The 17,279-nt window shown below is 46.1% G+C and overlaps 1 protein-coding gene across 1 annotated transcript; it reads left to right on the top strand.

Annotated features, from left to right (window-relative positions):
* Positions 1-249: 249 nt before the first annotated feature.
* Positions 250-16,763, top strand: LOC125013401 (mediator of RNA polymerase II transcription subunit 13-like). Its single transcript, XM_047594041.1, has 30 exons — positions 250-1,302; positions 2,183-2,417; positions 3,046-3,214; positions 5,277-5,422; positions 5,512-5,709; positions 6,286-6,480; positions 6,592-6,748; positions 6,847-6,954; positions 7,054-7,764; positions 7,860-8,076; positions 8,748-8,778; positions 8,883-9,004; positions 9,154-9,241; positions 9,323-9,519; positions 9,607-9,806; positions 9,983-10,872; positions 10,976-11,143; positions 11,237-11,460; positions 11,588-11,783; positions 11,871-12,258; positions 12,603-12,819; positions 13,493-13,684; positions 13,794-14,017; positions 14,116-14,258; positions 14,353-14,511; positions 14,618-14,800; positions 14,889-15,034; positions 15,177-15,341; positions 15,609-15,709; positions 15,806-16,763. The coding sequence occupies exons 1-30, from the start codon at positions 1,237-1,239 to the stop codon at positions 15,936-15,938; spliced, it is 6,369 nt and encodes a 2,122-aa protein (XP_047449997.1). The 5' UTR covers positions 250-1,236; the 3' UTR covers positions 15,939-16,763.
* The last annotated feature ends 516 nt before the right edge of the window (positions 16,764-17,279 follow it).

The raw sequence follows: 17,279 nt of genomic DNA, 5'->3' as shown, positions 1-17,279 counted from the left end.
GAAGTACAAATGTTGCCCGTCCACATTGCAAGTTTATTAACCTATTAAATACTAACTTTTGTATGTGCACAGTTTGACCCAAATTACTTTGTATTTGCAGTATAAATAAATACCTAAAGATAACATCTTACACAAACAATAACATTTCTGATATCTCATATTTATGATTTTTTTTTTTTAAATCGTCTGCGCACATTTCTCATTGTAAATACTAAATATTTCTCGGAGCAGTCGCATGCAGCATGTGTTGCACACACAGTGAAACATGTTTAGAAACAGACACCACTGACTGATCAGTGTGTGACAGATGCACCGACCGGAGCTTTCATCTTGTAAACTGTGAAGTCATGGAGCTACTTGAAGCCGGATGACGCCCCCCCATTACGACAAATTGGCCAATAGGAGTTGAGAGGCAGAGTTGTCCTCCTGGCCGCCATTAAAGAATTCAATCCATGAACTGAAATAATGGAAATCTGCAGGACCCATGGATCTGGCTGGGGAGAGTAGCCGATGAGTAGCCTCGCAAATTCGGCATTCCGTCCGTCTGGGGAGACGAGTTTTTACTATGACGTCGGTTTTAGTGAACAGGAGGGCTGTTAGGTGTGCCTAATTGTTTTATGTGGCTGGCAAGCTGGCGCTGGGGCTCTGGTATGTTAGCTTGTGTGCTAGCAGGCTAGGAGAGATCAGGGGGAGGGGAGAGCTCCTTTGCTTTGAAATTGTTTCAGATCAGCTAGCTGCTATTAGCATTAGCGCACCGGGGACTAAAGATTTTGGGGTGAAGTTTTTTTTTTTTTTTTTTTAGTTTTCGGGCTCGCATTTTTTTTTATTGCGCACGTAACTTTTCTGGCGTTGGGTTTAACGGTGGTCTGTCCCGGTTATATTATATTATATCATATTAGCGCTGACTCTTTGGTGTTAGGTTAGAGGAATGTAGCAGCAGGCTTGCGGCTATCCAAATCAGACAATACATTTCAAATAGGATTGATGAGTCGAAAAGCTCCAAGCTTCCAGTTGACGCTATCTGTCGTTAGCTTAGCCACCGGGCTAGCTGCGGCTATCGCCGGTTACAAGTTGTCTGTTTGACTAGCTGCGGCTAGCAAGTTGGCCATTGCTTTAACGGGACAATCACATCTGAACGCCGCCTCGCAAAACACAGCCAGCTACCCAGATCAGCTACAGCCCCCCCGAAGGTGATTGAGACGATGGACTTTAACGTTATAACGACGCAGTGAAAGGATGAGTTCGTGCTTTGTACCAAACGGGGCCAGTTTGGAGGACTGCCACTCCAACCTCTTCTGCCTGGTAAGACTCTGAGCCGTAGCTAGCGTTAGCCGTGATACCGAGAGGCCACAAAGCCATTTTGGCTAATAAGGCAACAAGCTCTGTAACGTCAGTTGCAGAGTAGAGTGAAGGCATCGGGCCTGCAACTTGCAAATCGCCATCAAGCCAACTTTCATAACAGACGCAGCACATTCCGCATGCCATCTACATTAAAGGCTCGCTTCTGAATTTGGCAGGGTCGTGTGTTTACACCGCGTTGGTTACAGAAATGTTCAACTAGCATTAGCGCTAGTAACAGGATGGTAACAGGTCAGGTCAACAGGCGAGTCATTAAAAACCTGTTTATCACACCTTATTGTTCCTTCTTTTAAATGCCGCTGCAGCATTCAATCATATACCCATTTGATTATTAAGTACAACAGCTACTGTTAATGAACTGGATCAGCTAACCTGATCTTAGACTGTCATGCAGGGTTGTTTTAAAAAGTTGCATTACTTAAAAGTAAATGAAAATGTAAAAAGTTAATGTTTTCATGCGTGGTTGTGGTAGTACACGTGCAGAGATTATCAAAGCTTTCATATTGTCTACAATCATTGTGTACAATTTTCAGCTTATTTCATTTGCAACTGACAGAAAATCAGCCTAGAGCTTCTCACAGTCATGTATTGGTGTGCGTACAGAGGAAGAAGGGCATGTGTAGGAATGCAGTCAACAACTGCCAATTGTACTTGTAGTACTATGGAACGTGACATAATTCTTTGAAAGAGTGTTTGAAGCACACGTGAGACATTTGAACTATCATGGAGAGCTTGTTCTTGACATTTTAAGACTGATATACATCATGCACACATGTGCATTAATTGGCTTGATTAATTCTTACACTGTTTTACTCTACTTCAGGCTGATTTGACTGGGATTAAATGGCGGCGATTTGTGTGGCAAGGACCCACCTCTTCGCCCATCCTTTTCCCCGTGACCGAGGAGGACCCGATCCTGTGTAGTTTCAGCCGATGCCTGGCGGCAGACGTGCTGAGCGTGTGGAGAAGGCACCACACTCCGGGTCGCAGGGAGCTCTGGCTTTTCTGGTGGGGGGACGACCCCAGTTTTGCAGAGCTCATCCACAATGAGCTTTCAAGTAAGTCGATGCAACATCTCAGCGCTTTGTGCGGGATTTGTGCATCTCACCGTGTCAGAATTTACCACACGAAAATATGTTTCATGTAAATACTGTAGCAGCATTTGGACCCCTACTCTAAATCATATCTGTATTCTTATACGATCTAGGCTGTTGGTTTTGTCTTGTTAGACTGGCACAAAACAGATTCAAAAGTTTAACCATTGATAAATAAATAAATACTTTCTAGAGAAGTGGTCCTAAAAGAGAACTGAACAGAAAGTTTAATTTATGGAAGCTGTTCATGTTTAAACATGTTTAGTGTTTGACATGGATGCCAATAACTGTCTGCAGTTATTGAATGTTAAAGACATAATTAAAGAAGACATTTATAATGAAGCAAAGTTTGTTGATACTTAGTGAAAGCCCAGAGGGTCTTTTTAAAGTTTTTAAAGCCCCGTGAAATCCTGTTAAATTTATGTTATTTATGCCTGCGCCCCATGAATCATATGTTCTAATGTTCAAAAGGGTCACAAACCAGTCCAGCGCCCCATAGTCTACATTTATCAACATTTAGTTAGCTTATATCAGGAAGGCGACCGGTTTGTTTGTCAAAAGCACCTGCCTTAATGTAACTGCCTCGTTTCAGGTGAGGAGGATGGGGAGTGGGAGAGCGGCCTGTCCTACGAGTGTCGAACGCTCCTGTTCAAAGCCATTCACAACCTGCTGGAGCGCTGCCTCATGAACCGCGGGTTCGTTCGCATCGGCAAGTGGTTTGTTAAGCCATACCAAAAGGAGGAGAAGACCATCAATAAAAGGTAAGGCCTACTACCTCATAGTAGAGATTTACTTGTTCCTGTTGTGTTCAGACAACAACACAGACATGCCACACACTGTCATCTGTTGCTGTTTCTGACAGAAATACCCTCATGGTCACTGATTTTAATTCTGGCTAATTACGCTTTGGATAATTTTAGGCGCCGAATTTTTCTGCAGGTGTTTCACAGTAAAATCATTCCAGTAAGAGGGCAGAGCTTAAAATTAGTTGTGTAGTCAGAAAAATCTATTCAGAAATCACAAAAGATAGCAAAAGTGAAAGTCCTTGCCACCTTGAAGATAAAGATGGCTTCAGAAAAGGTTGTCTCGAATTAGAAGTTTTGAGAGGGACTGAACATTAGTCTGTAGCTATGTGATGTCTGAGTGCGGGTCAGGAGGTGGAAGATGTTTTTTAGTACTATGAAATGTGAAATATTTCTTTGGAAGAGTGTTTGAAGCATGCGTGAGACATTTTAACTATCAGGGAGAGCTGCAGATATGATATTGGCATACGTTATGCACATATGCACAATACGGGAAAGACTGGCTGGGCTGACATGCATACTTTTAGGAACGTTTGGCTTACTCTCCAAAGCGATTTTTGTCTCTTCTTGTGTTTTTATCATTAATCAGTTGGAGATTTGGTGCTTGGTGCTATATTTTCTAACTATGTTATAACAGATATTTTCTTATTGGCACTAGCAGACACACAGAGGGGTTTCTACGAGCAGTATTGATGGTATTACGGCATCTGCTGCTCCGATCTAACGCTTATAAATGTTGTATACAAATCTTTACTAGATCCAGGTGGGTTTGAGTTGACAAGATTTTTCATTTCTCAAAATATTGTGGTTTCTGGAATTATACCGGATGTAGTCATGTGATGGAGATGAACACAGTTGTCTTTGCATGACACATTATCATCTGCTTTCACATGCAAAAACGTGTCATTCACCATGTTGCGTAGTTTCTATATCACTTTAGAAAGTATTTGAGAAACAGAGTAATGTGTCATGTCCACTCCTCTCATTTGTCCAATTGCACAGCAAATCTGGTCCATGCTGTTGTAGAAATACAAGCTTGAGGTGAACCACCAGCGGCATATAAATATCCGTCTGGTTCCGAATGGGGGTTCTGCGCTGTATTTCATTACCTCTTGTATATAGAGGTGGTGACATAGATTTAGTGTCTGCTCTTGAATGAGGGGCCTGGGGAACCCTAGAGTTCCCTGACAAGCTAATTTGAGCCTCTGCTTTTTTGGCTGCGTTCATCCAGGATGCACCGTCCTTTTGGTTCACTTCTCTCCGCCAGCTTTAGTCAATGGCTTCAGAGAGTTTCTCGCGGCTACATAACGGAGCTGTTGGGTAGAAAAGGAAGCGATTTATTGCTCGGTGGTGTTTAGCGTCTGCTTTTATATAAAGAGGGTCAGAGCGGCACCTCGAACAGAAGAGTCTGGCAGTCTTGCTGTCGCCTGCCCCTCTCTGGCTGGTAAACACAGCAGTCTTTGGAAAATGCTGAGTATGCACTGTGGTTTTACAGCAACCATGTCAACAAGTACTATTTTAGTGCATTTAGCCTCCTGGCTTTCCAGGCGTAGTTAGAAAATAAAGATGGATATTGTTTTAGCATTGCAGACCTATAATGATTTCCCCTGTTTGTTTGACCTAATTTAGCCTGTGGCATGCTAGAAGGTTGGATAAAAAAACCTAATTGTGGTAAAGTACAGTGAGCATTACACACACCGTCGGATTGGGAATATTGGCAGTTAATTGATGTTTCTGTGGAACCAGCGATTGTCACATAAAAGCACGATATTGATCATATAACCCAACCAAATATTCCAAGAAAAGTACTTTCGGCTTTATCTTCACCTTTCTCAGTCATGCCTTTACCTCTGAGGGCATTCCTTAACGATGAGTGATGGAGAGTGCGCTGATTATTACTCACCCTCAGGGGTTTACATTATCTTTGGGTGCTCAAGTCAGATTTATCTTTATCTCGCTGTGCTTTGGCTTGCAGACTAAACGTTACAATGCATTTTTTTGTCTTTGACTCACCTTTCAGCGAGCACCTTTCTTGCGCATTCACCTTCTTCGTGCATGGCGACAGCAACGTGTGCACGAGCGTGGAGATCGCTCAGCATCAGCCTCTGCAGCGACTGAGCGAGGAGCATCTTAGCCTCGCGCAGCAGAGCTCCAGCCCCTTGCAAGGTGGGATCGCACGCACATTAGCGATAAATCCTCAGATGTATTTTTTATGTCGTGCGTTACCCTAAATAAATACTGCATTTGCCTTGCAGTCATCCTGAGCCCGTATGGTTTGAATGGGACCCTCACGGGCCAGGCTTTTAAGATGTCAGACCACCCTACTCAGAAGCTCATAGAGGAGTGGAGGCAGTTTTATCCCATCAGCCCCAATCCCAAGGAGGTCCAGGAGGACAAGATGGAAGATTCAGACTGGGAGGATGACTCCCTGGCAGCGGTGGAGGTCCTTGTCGGTAAGACGATGTCAAATTTTGTGGCTAATGAATCTATGGAATTGTTAAACTTGATAGGTTTGGTTCTGTAATGTTTATATTTTTCTGACTTTAAAGACAGACGGCTGCATTTAATCTTCTCACAGTATTTGTTGTTGGTTGCACAAATATAAAAGCGGGGATGAGAGGTTAATGCTCGGCTACAGTGGGTTAAAAAAGAATAAGAAATATTAACTTTTCCTCTCAAAATAAAACACTAAGTATATGTGTATACATATATATATATATATATATACCTATATATATATATATATATATATATATAAACTGTTGCAGAAATTAGACATTTAAATAATCTCTCAACAATTTAGCATGTTATAAAATTGCAGAAAACGTCATATCAAAAAATACTTAAGTAAATATAAGTCGTTCGGCTTTAGGACAACTTAGAGAGGCTTGACGGTTGGAATGGTGAACATATGACTCAGCCCCATCAAACCCCCATGGCTGTAGAAATTGACATTGTACGGTTTGTTTAATTCTGTGCATATGATTTTTTAATCAAATAAATAATTAAATGAATGCGTTTGGTTCCAGCGGGAGTAAGGATGGTTTACCCTTCCTGCCTGGTGCTCCTCCCCCTGTCGGACCTCCCAGCCATGGTCCCTCAGGGCTCAGCCAACACCTCAGGAAGCCTGTGTGGTGCACAGCAGGGCCAGGCTGCTCACAGAGACCCCGCCATGTCCTCTGTCACTCTGACTCCTCCAACGTCACCGGAGGAGGCTCAGACTGGTGAGACTGATGTGGAGCTGCACATTGACCAGAATGAAACATTTCTGCATTCATCAGCCTTTTTTATTTCTGTGAGACGCTGCCTACTAACAGTATTGCATTACCTCATAGATTACCAGCCTGCCCAGAGGTGGCTCAAGCTGTCCTCTGCATCCGATGGCTACAGCTCCAACAACACTCTTCATGGGGGTAAAATCCCTCGCAGGCTGGCCAGCCAGATGGTGGAATCTGTGTGGCAGGAGTACAACATAAATCGTACAGGGAACAAGTATGTTTAGTGTCCTCTCTTCCTCAAAATGAGCATTTCCAGTCAAAGTTGCACCTCCGTGCTGACATAAAATGCCCGTCTTCCCTTTTATTCACTAGGAGGAAGTTTACTACCTTGACAAATGGGACCTGTGAGGAGGAGACAGACAAAACTGGATTCTGGGATTTTGTGGAGCCGGCTCACAGGCTGCACTGCAATTGCTCAAGGTACGTTGAGTGGAACTCATTCATCAGAGATTTGTTGTAATTAAGAGAGTATCTTGTAAGCATTATTTGTTTGCTTTTTTTTTTTTTTTTTTTACATAGACACAAGAATCAGAAACAGCGATCCAGCAGCACCTCAGGACACCCGCCCTCATCAGGACAGCCTGCCCAGCCGGCCCCCAAGCACAAGCTGGGCGAGAAACTGGAGAAGGGGGAGAAGCAGCAGAAGAGGCCGCAGACGCCTTTTCACCACCGCAGCTCTGTGAGCGAGGAGCAGTCCCTGGAGCCGCAGACCCAGAGGCTTTGCCTGAGATCACAGGAGGAGGGCTCGTATCCCAGCCTGCACCACGTGGACACGGTGCCGCCCAAAGCCCCCACGCTGCACGCTCACGGCCCCCCCGCCGACCTCGTGGGGTCTCCGCCTCCCCCTCCTCTCAGCCCGCATCCCTGCGATCACGCGGAAGGTGACATGACTCCGGGTGGCATGAAGAACTCCTCCACGCCCATTCACCAACCGTTCTACCCGCCGTCAGTGGAGCCCTGTCTGATGCCGCGAAAGAGTTCATCCGAGGAGCCTCAGCTGGACAGCATGCCCATGCCTTTGCCCTTCCCATCAAACTACAACGAGACCTTGGAGCCCACTGTCTTTCTAGGCTCAGCCATCAACCCAGGTGAAGACTCCACCCACAACCCCTGGAAATATTTCAACCTGCCCAAGAAGAAGGCGTCTAACTTCCTGACGCCTCTTCTACCTGTGGATAAAATACGAGATGATTCTGGTGGAGGAACAGAAAGTGTAGTCTCAGTCACTGAGTGCGTATTTTATATTTCATCTCCAAGTGATTGGAACGATTTAAATAATGCCAATGCTAAGTAATGCATCTCTTTAACAATCGCTCTCCTCTCAGGTTGATGTCAGGCTCCTCGCAGCTCTTGAAGGTGTCCCAAGAGCTGGTTAGGACCTACGCCCAGCGGAGAAACAGCCATCTATCCTCCACTGCAGGAGACGGAGACCTGAGTGAGGAGCCAGACCCTTACGCCTTCGTGGAGGGAGACGAAGAGTTCAGCTTTACCGAGAAGAAGGACAAGCCTGGAGCTGAGAAGGACGGAAACAAGAAACACAAGGTGGGGTGTTGACATGGATGGATATCTGGTTTACAACAGTAAAATCTACCTTTGTTTCCTGGAAATGTGGGATAATTGTGTGCTTGAATTAAATCAATTGTGGATTGTCTTGAAGTAATGTATTTGAAATCAGGAATAATCTCTCAGTTCTGTGCTCTTTACGACATAGTTCTGCTGCTTCATATGCATGCCAATATTTAGGGCACTTAGAGTATGCACCCTCAAAAAATATCCTGTAAGATATTATATAAGACCTATAATATTAATGAAGAAAGAAGATTGCACTTGAATGTAACTTAGAGAGTTTTCTCTTTGAACAAACCAATAATTTGATCAAAGCTCAAAACATTTGGAATTGTTACAGTAGAAAAAGCATCAAGTGTCTTAATTAATAGCTACATTCCACATAGAGGAAGTCTGGCTTTTACCCATTCAGTTCTGACCGAGCCTCATTAATCTACCTTTGTTTCATCTAATGTGAGTTGTCAACTTGTCTGCAGTTAAATAGGACAAACACAACTGATGCTACAAGGGATCAGACTTCACAGATTGCCTTGGCTGGATTATTTTAGGAATACATTTCATAACCGGAGTCCTGTGTGGAATTAAAATGGTTTATTTAGAAGTGATCACACAGTAATACCTGTTCTCATTTTCTTCTTTTGACCCAGTCGGATGAAGGAACCGGAGGTTCTGCAGACGGTGAGAATCCCTTCCTTTTGTCGATTTTGCTTTTACACCTAACTAAATAAATTATTTCGCGTATCTTAATCGAGGCCTTCTCTCCAATTTGTTTTGCGGTGCAGATGGTCAGGGTCCATCAGGGAGCAAACCTCCAGCCTCTACCAGCCTCATCCACGAGAATGACTTGGCTGTATCCTACAGCGACCTGGATAAAATCTTCAACTCGGATGAAGATGAGCTCACGGTCAGTTATGTTAGCCCAGAGGAGGTGCCTCTCATACTTGTGTTCTGATATATTTGGGAGCTGCAGCTGATGCGGTCCAGTATATCCTGTTGAAACACTGAAACAGGAGATAGTTTGAGCATATTGTGTTGTTTTTACCTGTTGCGCAGCCTGGAGCCAAAAGAGCTGGAGTCGGTGCAGAGGATAAGTTTGGCTGTAAAGACACTAAAGCCGCATTGGATCCTTTGTCCTGCATAAGTAAGGAGACTTAAGAATCGTGCATTGTTGGCTTTACACACATGTCGTTTCAAGAGGAGTAAGAATGTCGTATTTCTCTAGGCTCAGCAGACCTGCACCAGATGTTTCCCACTCCTCCCTCCCTGGAGCAGCAGGGTTACTCTCCCATTAACTCCGGCAGCAAGGATAGCCTGGAAGCAGGGGCAGGCCTCACCCTGTTGGACGGCAGCCAGCTTAACAACCACTTCAAGATGGAGGTGGAGGAGGGTTTCTGCAGCCCAAAGCCATCAGAAATAAAGGCATGACACATCATAGTTGAGAGGACATGGAAAGTTAAGTTTAATTGTCCGTCTTTATCACTAATTGACCATCGTGTCTGCTTGCAGGACTTCTCCTTTGTGTACAAGCCAGAGACGTGTCAGACGATCATCGGCTGTTCGATGTACGCCCCCCTGAAGACGCTACCCAGCCAGTGTCTGGTGCCTATCAAACTGCCAGAAGACTGTGTGTACACACCGAGCTGGACCATGGGCAAAATGGAACTGATACCCCCGGTGTCAGGCGTCAGTCTCCTCACCAAAGACAGGTACGTGCATTCAGAGTTAACCGTGCAAGTTTGAGAACATGGTATGTGTCACAATCAGCCATGTGTGAAAGTTAACATAAACTTCAGACTATCTGTGGGAATTATTGTGCTAATTATTATTTATTTGAATGTACCAGTCTGTGCTAAATTTATAATTGTTTGTCTTTGTGTAACAGTAACGTCCCCAGTGTGGAGCCAGACTACAGCCAGACCTACACCCCTCAGACCCACACCCCCTTCATGTCCAGCAGCGCTCCTCCCAGCAACAGCGGCACAGGCATCCTGCCCTCCCCAGCCACGCCGCGCTTCTCCGTGCCCACGCCTCGGACGCCGCGCACTCCACGGACTCCCCGCGGCCCCTCCAGCGTCCAGGGCTCCCTCAAGTACGACAACTCCGACCTGTACTCCCCGGCCTCCACGCCCTCCACCTGCCGGCCCCTCAGCTCCGTCGAGCCGGCCACCGTGACATCCATCCCCGAGGCCCACAGCCTCTACGTCACTCTCATACTTTCTGAGTCGGTCATGAACCTCTTCAAGGACTGCAACTTCGACAGCTGCTGCGTGTGCGTCTGCAACATGAACATCCGAGGGGCGGACGTAGGCGTGTACCTCAAGGACAACGGCGAGGCCCAGTACCCCTGCACTTGCGGCTTCAGCGCGGTCGCCAACCGGCGCTTCGGTCAGTCGGCCGGGCTCTTCCTGGAGGACGAGCTGGACGTGGTGGTGCGGGGCTCGGACGCCAGTCGGGACACGGAGCGGAGTTTCGAAGAGCTGCGAGCGACCACGACACACAAGGCAGGCAGCTTGAAGGAGAAACCTCCAGATGAGTTGATCCTCCTGCTGCAGGACCAGTGCACCAACCCGTTCGCTCCACTGGCCGGCGTGGAATACCCCAAGCAGAGTTCAGCCCTGAGTTCGTTCCTGAGGGTCGAAGAGAGAGACTGTTATAATGACTGCTACATGGCCCTGGAGCACGGCCGGCAGTTCATGGACAATATGTCGGGAGGCAAAGTTGATGAAACACTAGTGAAAAGCACCTGTCTACATCAGTGGCCAAAATGCAAATGTAGGGATTCTCGCGTTACTGCTCCCACAAAGCCGATTGTCCTGTTTTCATTCTTAACATCAGACATAGTAAACTTAAGACTTGTTTGTTTTTCTTCTTGCAGCAGCAGACATGAGCAAGCTGTTCTCTCAGGACGTCCTGCGGGTGTTGCTGTCCCTCCAGCCTGTGCTGCAGGACACCATTCAGAAGAAGAGGAGTGTGCGGTCCTGGGGCGTTCAGGGACCGCTCACTTGGCAGCAGTTCCACAAAATGGCTGGGAGGGGTTCATATGGTACGCACAAAGATTGATTTTTGGATTGTCGCGTTCGTTGATCGCTTAGTTTTTATGTAAAACAAATAATCTTTCGTCGTCTTTTCACCACAGGTACAGATGAGTCTCCCGAGCCTCTGCCCATCCCCACGTTCTTGGTTGGTTATGAGTATGATTTTGTGGTGCTGTCCCCTTTTGGGCTGCCCTACTGGGAGAAGCTTCTCCTGGATCCCTTTGGCTCCCAGAGAGATGTGGGATATGTCGTCATCTGTCCAGAAAACGAAGCTCTGCTCCGTGGGGCCAAGACCTTTTTCAAAGATCTGAGCGCTATGTATGAGGTATGCTCCTGGCAGTCTATAGAGTTCTTCCCTCTTGTACCGACATGCCCACAAAGACAGTTTAATGCTTGACAGAAAAGATTTCATTTTTTTTTTTTTTTTTCATTCGCCCCCCTTTTCCCGACAGGCATGCCAGCTGGGGCAGCACAGGCCCATCTGCAAGAGTCACCCAGAGGGTGTATTGAAGGTCGGCAGCACAGAAGGCAGGAGCATGACGGAGCAGCCCCTTAGTGACTGGTTCCTTAAGATGGCTGCCAGAGATGGAAACAATGAAGCCTTTAATAAGCTCAAACTCTTTGCTCAAGTGTGCCGTTACGATCTAGGTAACATGTTCGCTCATGATGTTAAAAATCAAAGCGTGACCACGTGACTCAGAAAGAAAATAATCCGAATTTTTCTGTCTATTTCAGCACCGTATCTGTCGGAGCAGTCTTTGGACAGCTCTCTGTTGTCCCAGCGCAGCCCCAGCACGGCCTCCTCCTCCCAGACCTCCAACTCTTCCAGCACCACCTCAGGACTCCAGAGCACCAACACTACCAGCTCCAGCACCAGCTCTGCCCAGGTCAACAGCACCCCTCCCTCCTCCTCCTCCTCGTCCTCCTCCTCCTCCTCAGGCTCCCAGACTATCGGGGGAATGGCCACGGCCAAGCCGAGCTCCTACTCGCCATTTGGGTCCGCAGGCTTGCAGGGCAGCACTTCTCAGAACGGACCCCAGACGAACCAACAGGGCGCAGGGGGGCTGGCGGAAAACGGACCGTCTGCAAACCAGCCTCAAGGGCCCACAGAGGCACCAGAGAGGTGGGTTACTACCGTCTTTATATCTGCTTATAAGAATCAGTCGTTTATCACACTTGTTATGTGAACACTACGTTGTTTAAAGACCAAATGTTCTTAATTGAAATTCATTTTAAAATTTGTTACTGACATCTTTGGGGATGCTGTGTAAGGCAACTGGGAAAGTTTTTCTTCAAGAGCTCACATGTTTGTGACATTATTATCTACCTGAACTGTACAATCTGCTGCTATATTCATTTCTCTGGATTTACATACCTACATTTCCCACAGTAGCGCACGACTGCGTTTGCTTATTGTCTTGCTCATCATTAGCAGCTTAGCTAATTTATTTATTCTTTTCTTAACAGCACAATGGAGAGAGACAAAGTGGGTAAGCCCACGGACGGAGAGTCGCACGCTGTTTCTTACCCACCCGCCATAGTGGTGTACATCGTGGACCCCTTCAGCTACGAGGACGCAGACAGAGAGGTCCACTCCAGCACATACACACTGGGCCTGCTGCGCTGCTACATGGAGATGCTCCAGTTCCTGCCCGCTCGCATCAGAAACGCTGTCTCAGTACAGGTACAGGAGTCGTCATTTCTCTGAATTTTATGATTGAAGGCTGATATGTTTATATTTGGAGGACAAAAGAACTGCTGGTACGAAGTTGTCTTTCTCTGAATGTCCTCTTCAGTTTAAGCTGATGTGCTGACACTAGTAGTCGTCTCGCTGCCACGCCTGTGATAACGCACGCCTGTATTGACACATCAATATGCCAGAGGGAATTTTGAAAGTCGAGGCGTGAATGTGCTCGTAGTTCCGCTATTAGACTTCAGTACAGCAGTGGTAAAATATCTCTGATAACTTTCTTAGTTTTAACTGTGTTTAACTCGGTGTGGTCATTACATGTTTACATACTTCTCCACTTCTTATTTCTCCGCTATTTGTTTCTATAGTAATTTCCACCGGTAAAAAAGTATTGGCTTTAGAAAATTTGGGCTTAAGATGAAGCTAGATATTTTCACTGAAAACAATTTTAAATTATCTTTTATGTGATGCCAGTTTTCCATCAACTTTTCAAATGCAAACCAATCACTAATATTGTAAAATGAGCAAAGACCCAGTGTGTGGTTGTGAAGTGTGTGTGATCTTTATCGTATTAAGGGTTAAATCTGCAACTACTCCAGAATCAACATTATTAGTTCAATAAATGTTTAAACATCCAGTTTAAACAAGGAATTAATGTTTTTTTCAGATTGTTCCCTACCAGTATCTGCTGCAGCCAGTGCACAGCGGCGAGCGCCACGTCTACAGCCAGCACCTCAAGTCGCTGGGCTTCTCTGTTTTCACTCAGTGCCGCCGGCCGCTGCCCAACTCCACCAACTTCAAGGCTCTGACGGGCTTCGGCCCCGGCCTTGCCATCGACATGGCGCTCAAGAACCCTGAGGTAAGTTCCTTTCTGGTCGCGTACCCGCTGTGACTTCTGGCTGAAGCCGCCTGCTAAGTGTTGTTTCACCTTCTGATGTCGCTCCAACGCGTGTTTTCTCTCCACGCAGAGGCCCGAATGTCTGCGCCTGTACACGCCGCCCTTTATTTTGGCCCCGGTGAAAGACAAGCAGACGGAGCTCGGGGAGACGTTTGGAGAGGCATCGCAGAAGTACAACGTCCTGTTTGTCGGCTACTGTCTGTCCCATGACCAGCGCTGGCTGCTGGCCTCCTGCACCGACCAACACGGAGAACTGCTGGAGACCTGCATCATTAGCATCGATGTTCCCAACAGGTTTGTGCCTTCACATTTACACAAAAAAAAACCTTCGTACTTCTGGTTCACCAGTCCGAATACTAATAAATGCTTGTACTTTTAATTTGTCCTCGCAGGGCTCGCAGGAAAAAGGGCTCAGCCAGACGACTCGGTTTGCAGAAGCTGTGGGACTGGTGCCTCGGCCTGGTGCAGGTGACATCGCTGCCGTGGAGGGTTGTCATTGGACGTCTCGGCAGGATGGGCCACGGCGAGCTGAGAGGTACGCCCACTCCGGGCCGTATTTACAGAGTGAGGAATGAACTCGATGACGTGAGCAAACTCACTAATGTGCTCTTATCTTCTCGACGTTTCAGACTGGAGCATTCTGCTGAGCAGGAGAAACTTACAGTCCCTCAGTAAACGTCTGAAAGAGACGTGTAGGATGTGTGGCATCTCTGCTGCCGACACTCCCGGCATCCTCAGCGCCTGTCTGGTTGCCATGGAGCCGCAGGGGTCCTTTGTCATCATGCCAGGTAAAAAAAAAAAATCTTGTTACTTGGTTTTTGGTTCCAAAAAATATTTAAAAGTTTATTAACTGTACTTGTAGTTGACTTTCTCCTCTTCATCTTGTCTCTGCAGACTCCGTGTCGACAGGCTCCGTGTTTGGTCGCAGCACCACGCTCAACATGCAAACGTCGCAGCTGAGCACTCCTCAGGACACATCCTGCACTCACATCCTGGTGTTCCCCACCTCGGCCATGGTGCAGGTCAACACTAACACTTCAGAGCCCATCGACATCAACTTCAACCCCATAAATCCTGGTGCGTTTCACAGCTGATCAAAGAGACGCCCTCGCTTCAGTGTCGTCCTAAAGTCGAGCCTCAGTCACACGGTTTGTTTTCTCTGCAGATGGATCTGACGGAATGGGCATCTTTGACTTGTTTGACAACGACATGGTGGATCCAGACCTCATCAACATCCTGCCCAACTCCCCCACGACCTCCCCCGTTCACTCTCCTGGCTCCCACTACCACCAGGGGGGAGACGGAAGCAAGGTTTGTCACGCTTTTCATAAAACTGAAGGATTAAACTAAATTGTAAAACATGAATTACATAAATAAATTACATAAAGTACACGTTGTGGAAGAGACGCGTGGTGATGATCTGTTCATTTGTTTCATCCATGTTCTCCTGTAGGGCCAGAGTGCAGATCGCATGGAGTCCCACGAGGAGGCTCTGAACATCCTGCAGCAGCCGATGGCTTTGGGTTACTTCGTCTCCACAGCAAAGGCTGGACCACTGCCCGACTGGTTCTGGTCGGCCTGCCCTCAAGCCAAGAACCAGTGCCCACTCTTCCTCAAGGTAAAGATTAGATGCCAGACGCAAATACAAATATTTGTTTTTGTTAATCCACCAGTTAGTTTGCCTGTAAAATGTCCAAAAGTGCAGATTAGTCGCAGCTACGACTATTAATATTGTTTTCATTGGAAGTTGATGTTGCACGAAAATCTGAATAGTTTCTGGTTAGTTCTTAATCATTTTTTATCAGACACACACGTATTATCATTTAGATTTGGTAACTAAATGAATCCAAAGATTTAACTCGTGTCTCCATCTGTCTTTTCCCAGGCCTCTCTGCACCTGCACGTGTCTTCTGTCCAATCAGACGAGCTCCTGCACAGTAAACACTCCCACCCCTTGGACTCTAACCACACCTCTGATGTGCTCAGGTAGGAACGGGAACTAAACTGTGCATTTTAAAATACAGGAAGTGGCGTTCGTTTCATCGCTGCACGGTATTAACACATCTGCCTTCCGCACCACAGATTTGTTCTAGAGCAATACAACGCCCTCTCCTGGCTGACGTGCGACCCTGCGACCCAGGACCGGCGCTCCTGTCTGCCTGTTCACTTCGTGGTGCTCACCCAGATGTACAACTTTATCATGAACATGCTTTGAACTCTAACGGGATCTAACTGCTGAGATTTGATTCGAGGGATCGCTCAGACGAATTATGGATTTTCTGCTACGAGGGATCCCAGACACTCGAAAAAGGACCTCACACTCCATCAGGGCAAATGTGGAGGAAGAACCTCCCTCCTCTTCCTCCTCCTCCCTCTCTCCCTGATGTATCTCACAGATCTCTGACTGGATGTTTCCAATCAGTCAATCAGATGCCAAGAATCCATTTTAGCATTTTGGATGATCAAGGGACGTTTCATAAAGGAAGAATAAATTGTCTTTTTAATGACTGTAGATTGCAATCTATGAAATTTTATCTTAATGAAATGCCTGCATATATTATTTATTGTAAGTTTTTAAATGTGGAATTTTTAATGCTTAATATCTTTTATATATTACAAAATCCTAGAGGGTGTGTACATCTCACTGTAAAGGAATTGGTTTAAAAAGTGTAATTTTCTCAATTACAACACGGAAAAACCCGTTCAAGTGAATTTGCTGTAGATTGCTTTTAGAATATTATTTTTTCAAAAGGGTACAGACCTTTCTATTGCCATGCTGTAAAAATGAAGTAAAAAGCTGGCCTGGGCATTTGTGTCCCACCCAATGAGTGGATGAGACTTACCTCTCTGTCTGCTTTGGCTCCAGAGTCTCTCGCACAGTAACTCAATGAGCTCTGAAGAGGAATTAAAAGGTACATTGTCAGATTATATATTTTATATAACAGATTTAGGTAATCGTGTGTGTATATGTGTACATATAATTGTGTGCCGCTACTGATGGTGCAGCTTCTGTTTTAGGAATAAAGTGCGTCTACCTTACCGTCTGTTCCAGTTTGTCTTTGCGTGAGCAGGTTCTGATGATCCAGAGAATTGGCATTAAATGTAAAGAACATCCTACAGTTCCCATAATGCAACGTGGCAATTATTAGATTTTAACATAGGAACTATATATTAAACATAGTGATATCTTCCTTTATTCTAAGGACATTCAAGAGATGATGCAGTACACTGATCAGCCACATCATTATGACCACTGACAGGAGGAAGTCGATAACATCGACTATCTTGTGACTTTCTGCCGGGAAACGTTTGGACCTGGCATTCGTGTGGATGTTACGTAGATGTGTACCATCCACTCAGACCAGGCATCCCACCCCAGACCCCATAGCAACGACACAGACACACACACACACACACACACACACACACACACACACAAACCGTTCAGGAACAGCTAAAGAAACGTGAAAAACCCGAATAAATGGTTTGAGGAGAACACCGTTACGTTCAAGGTTGACTGTTCTCCAAATTCTTAAGCTCTCAATCAAATCAAGCA

This window comes from Mugil cephalus, chromosome 9 (genome assembly GCF_022458985.1).
Source record: "Mugil cephalus isolate CIBA_MC_2020 chromosome 9, CIBA_Mcephalus_1.1, whole genome shotgun sequence".
NCBI classification, from domain to species: Eukaryota; Metazoa; Chordata; class Actinopteri; order Mugiliformes; family Mugilidae; genus Mugil; species Mugil cephalus.
This window is presented reverse-complemented; position numbering and strand designations above follow the sequence as displayed.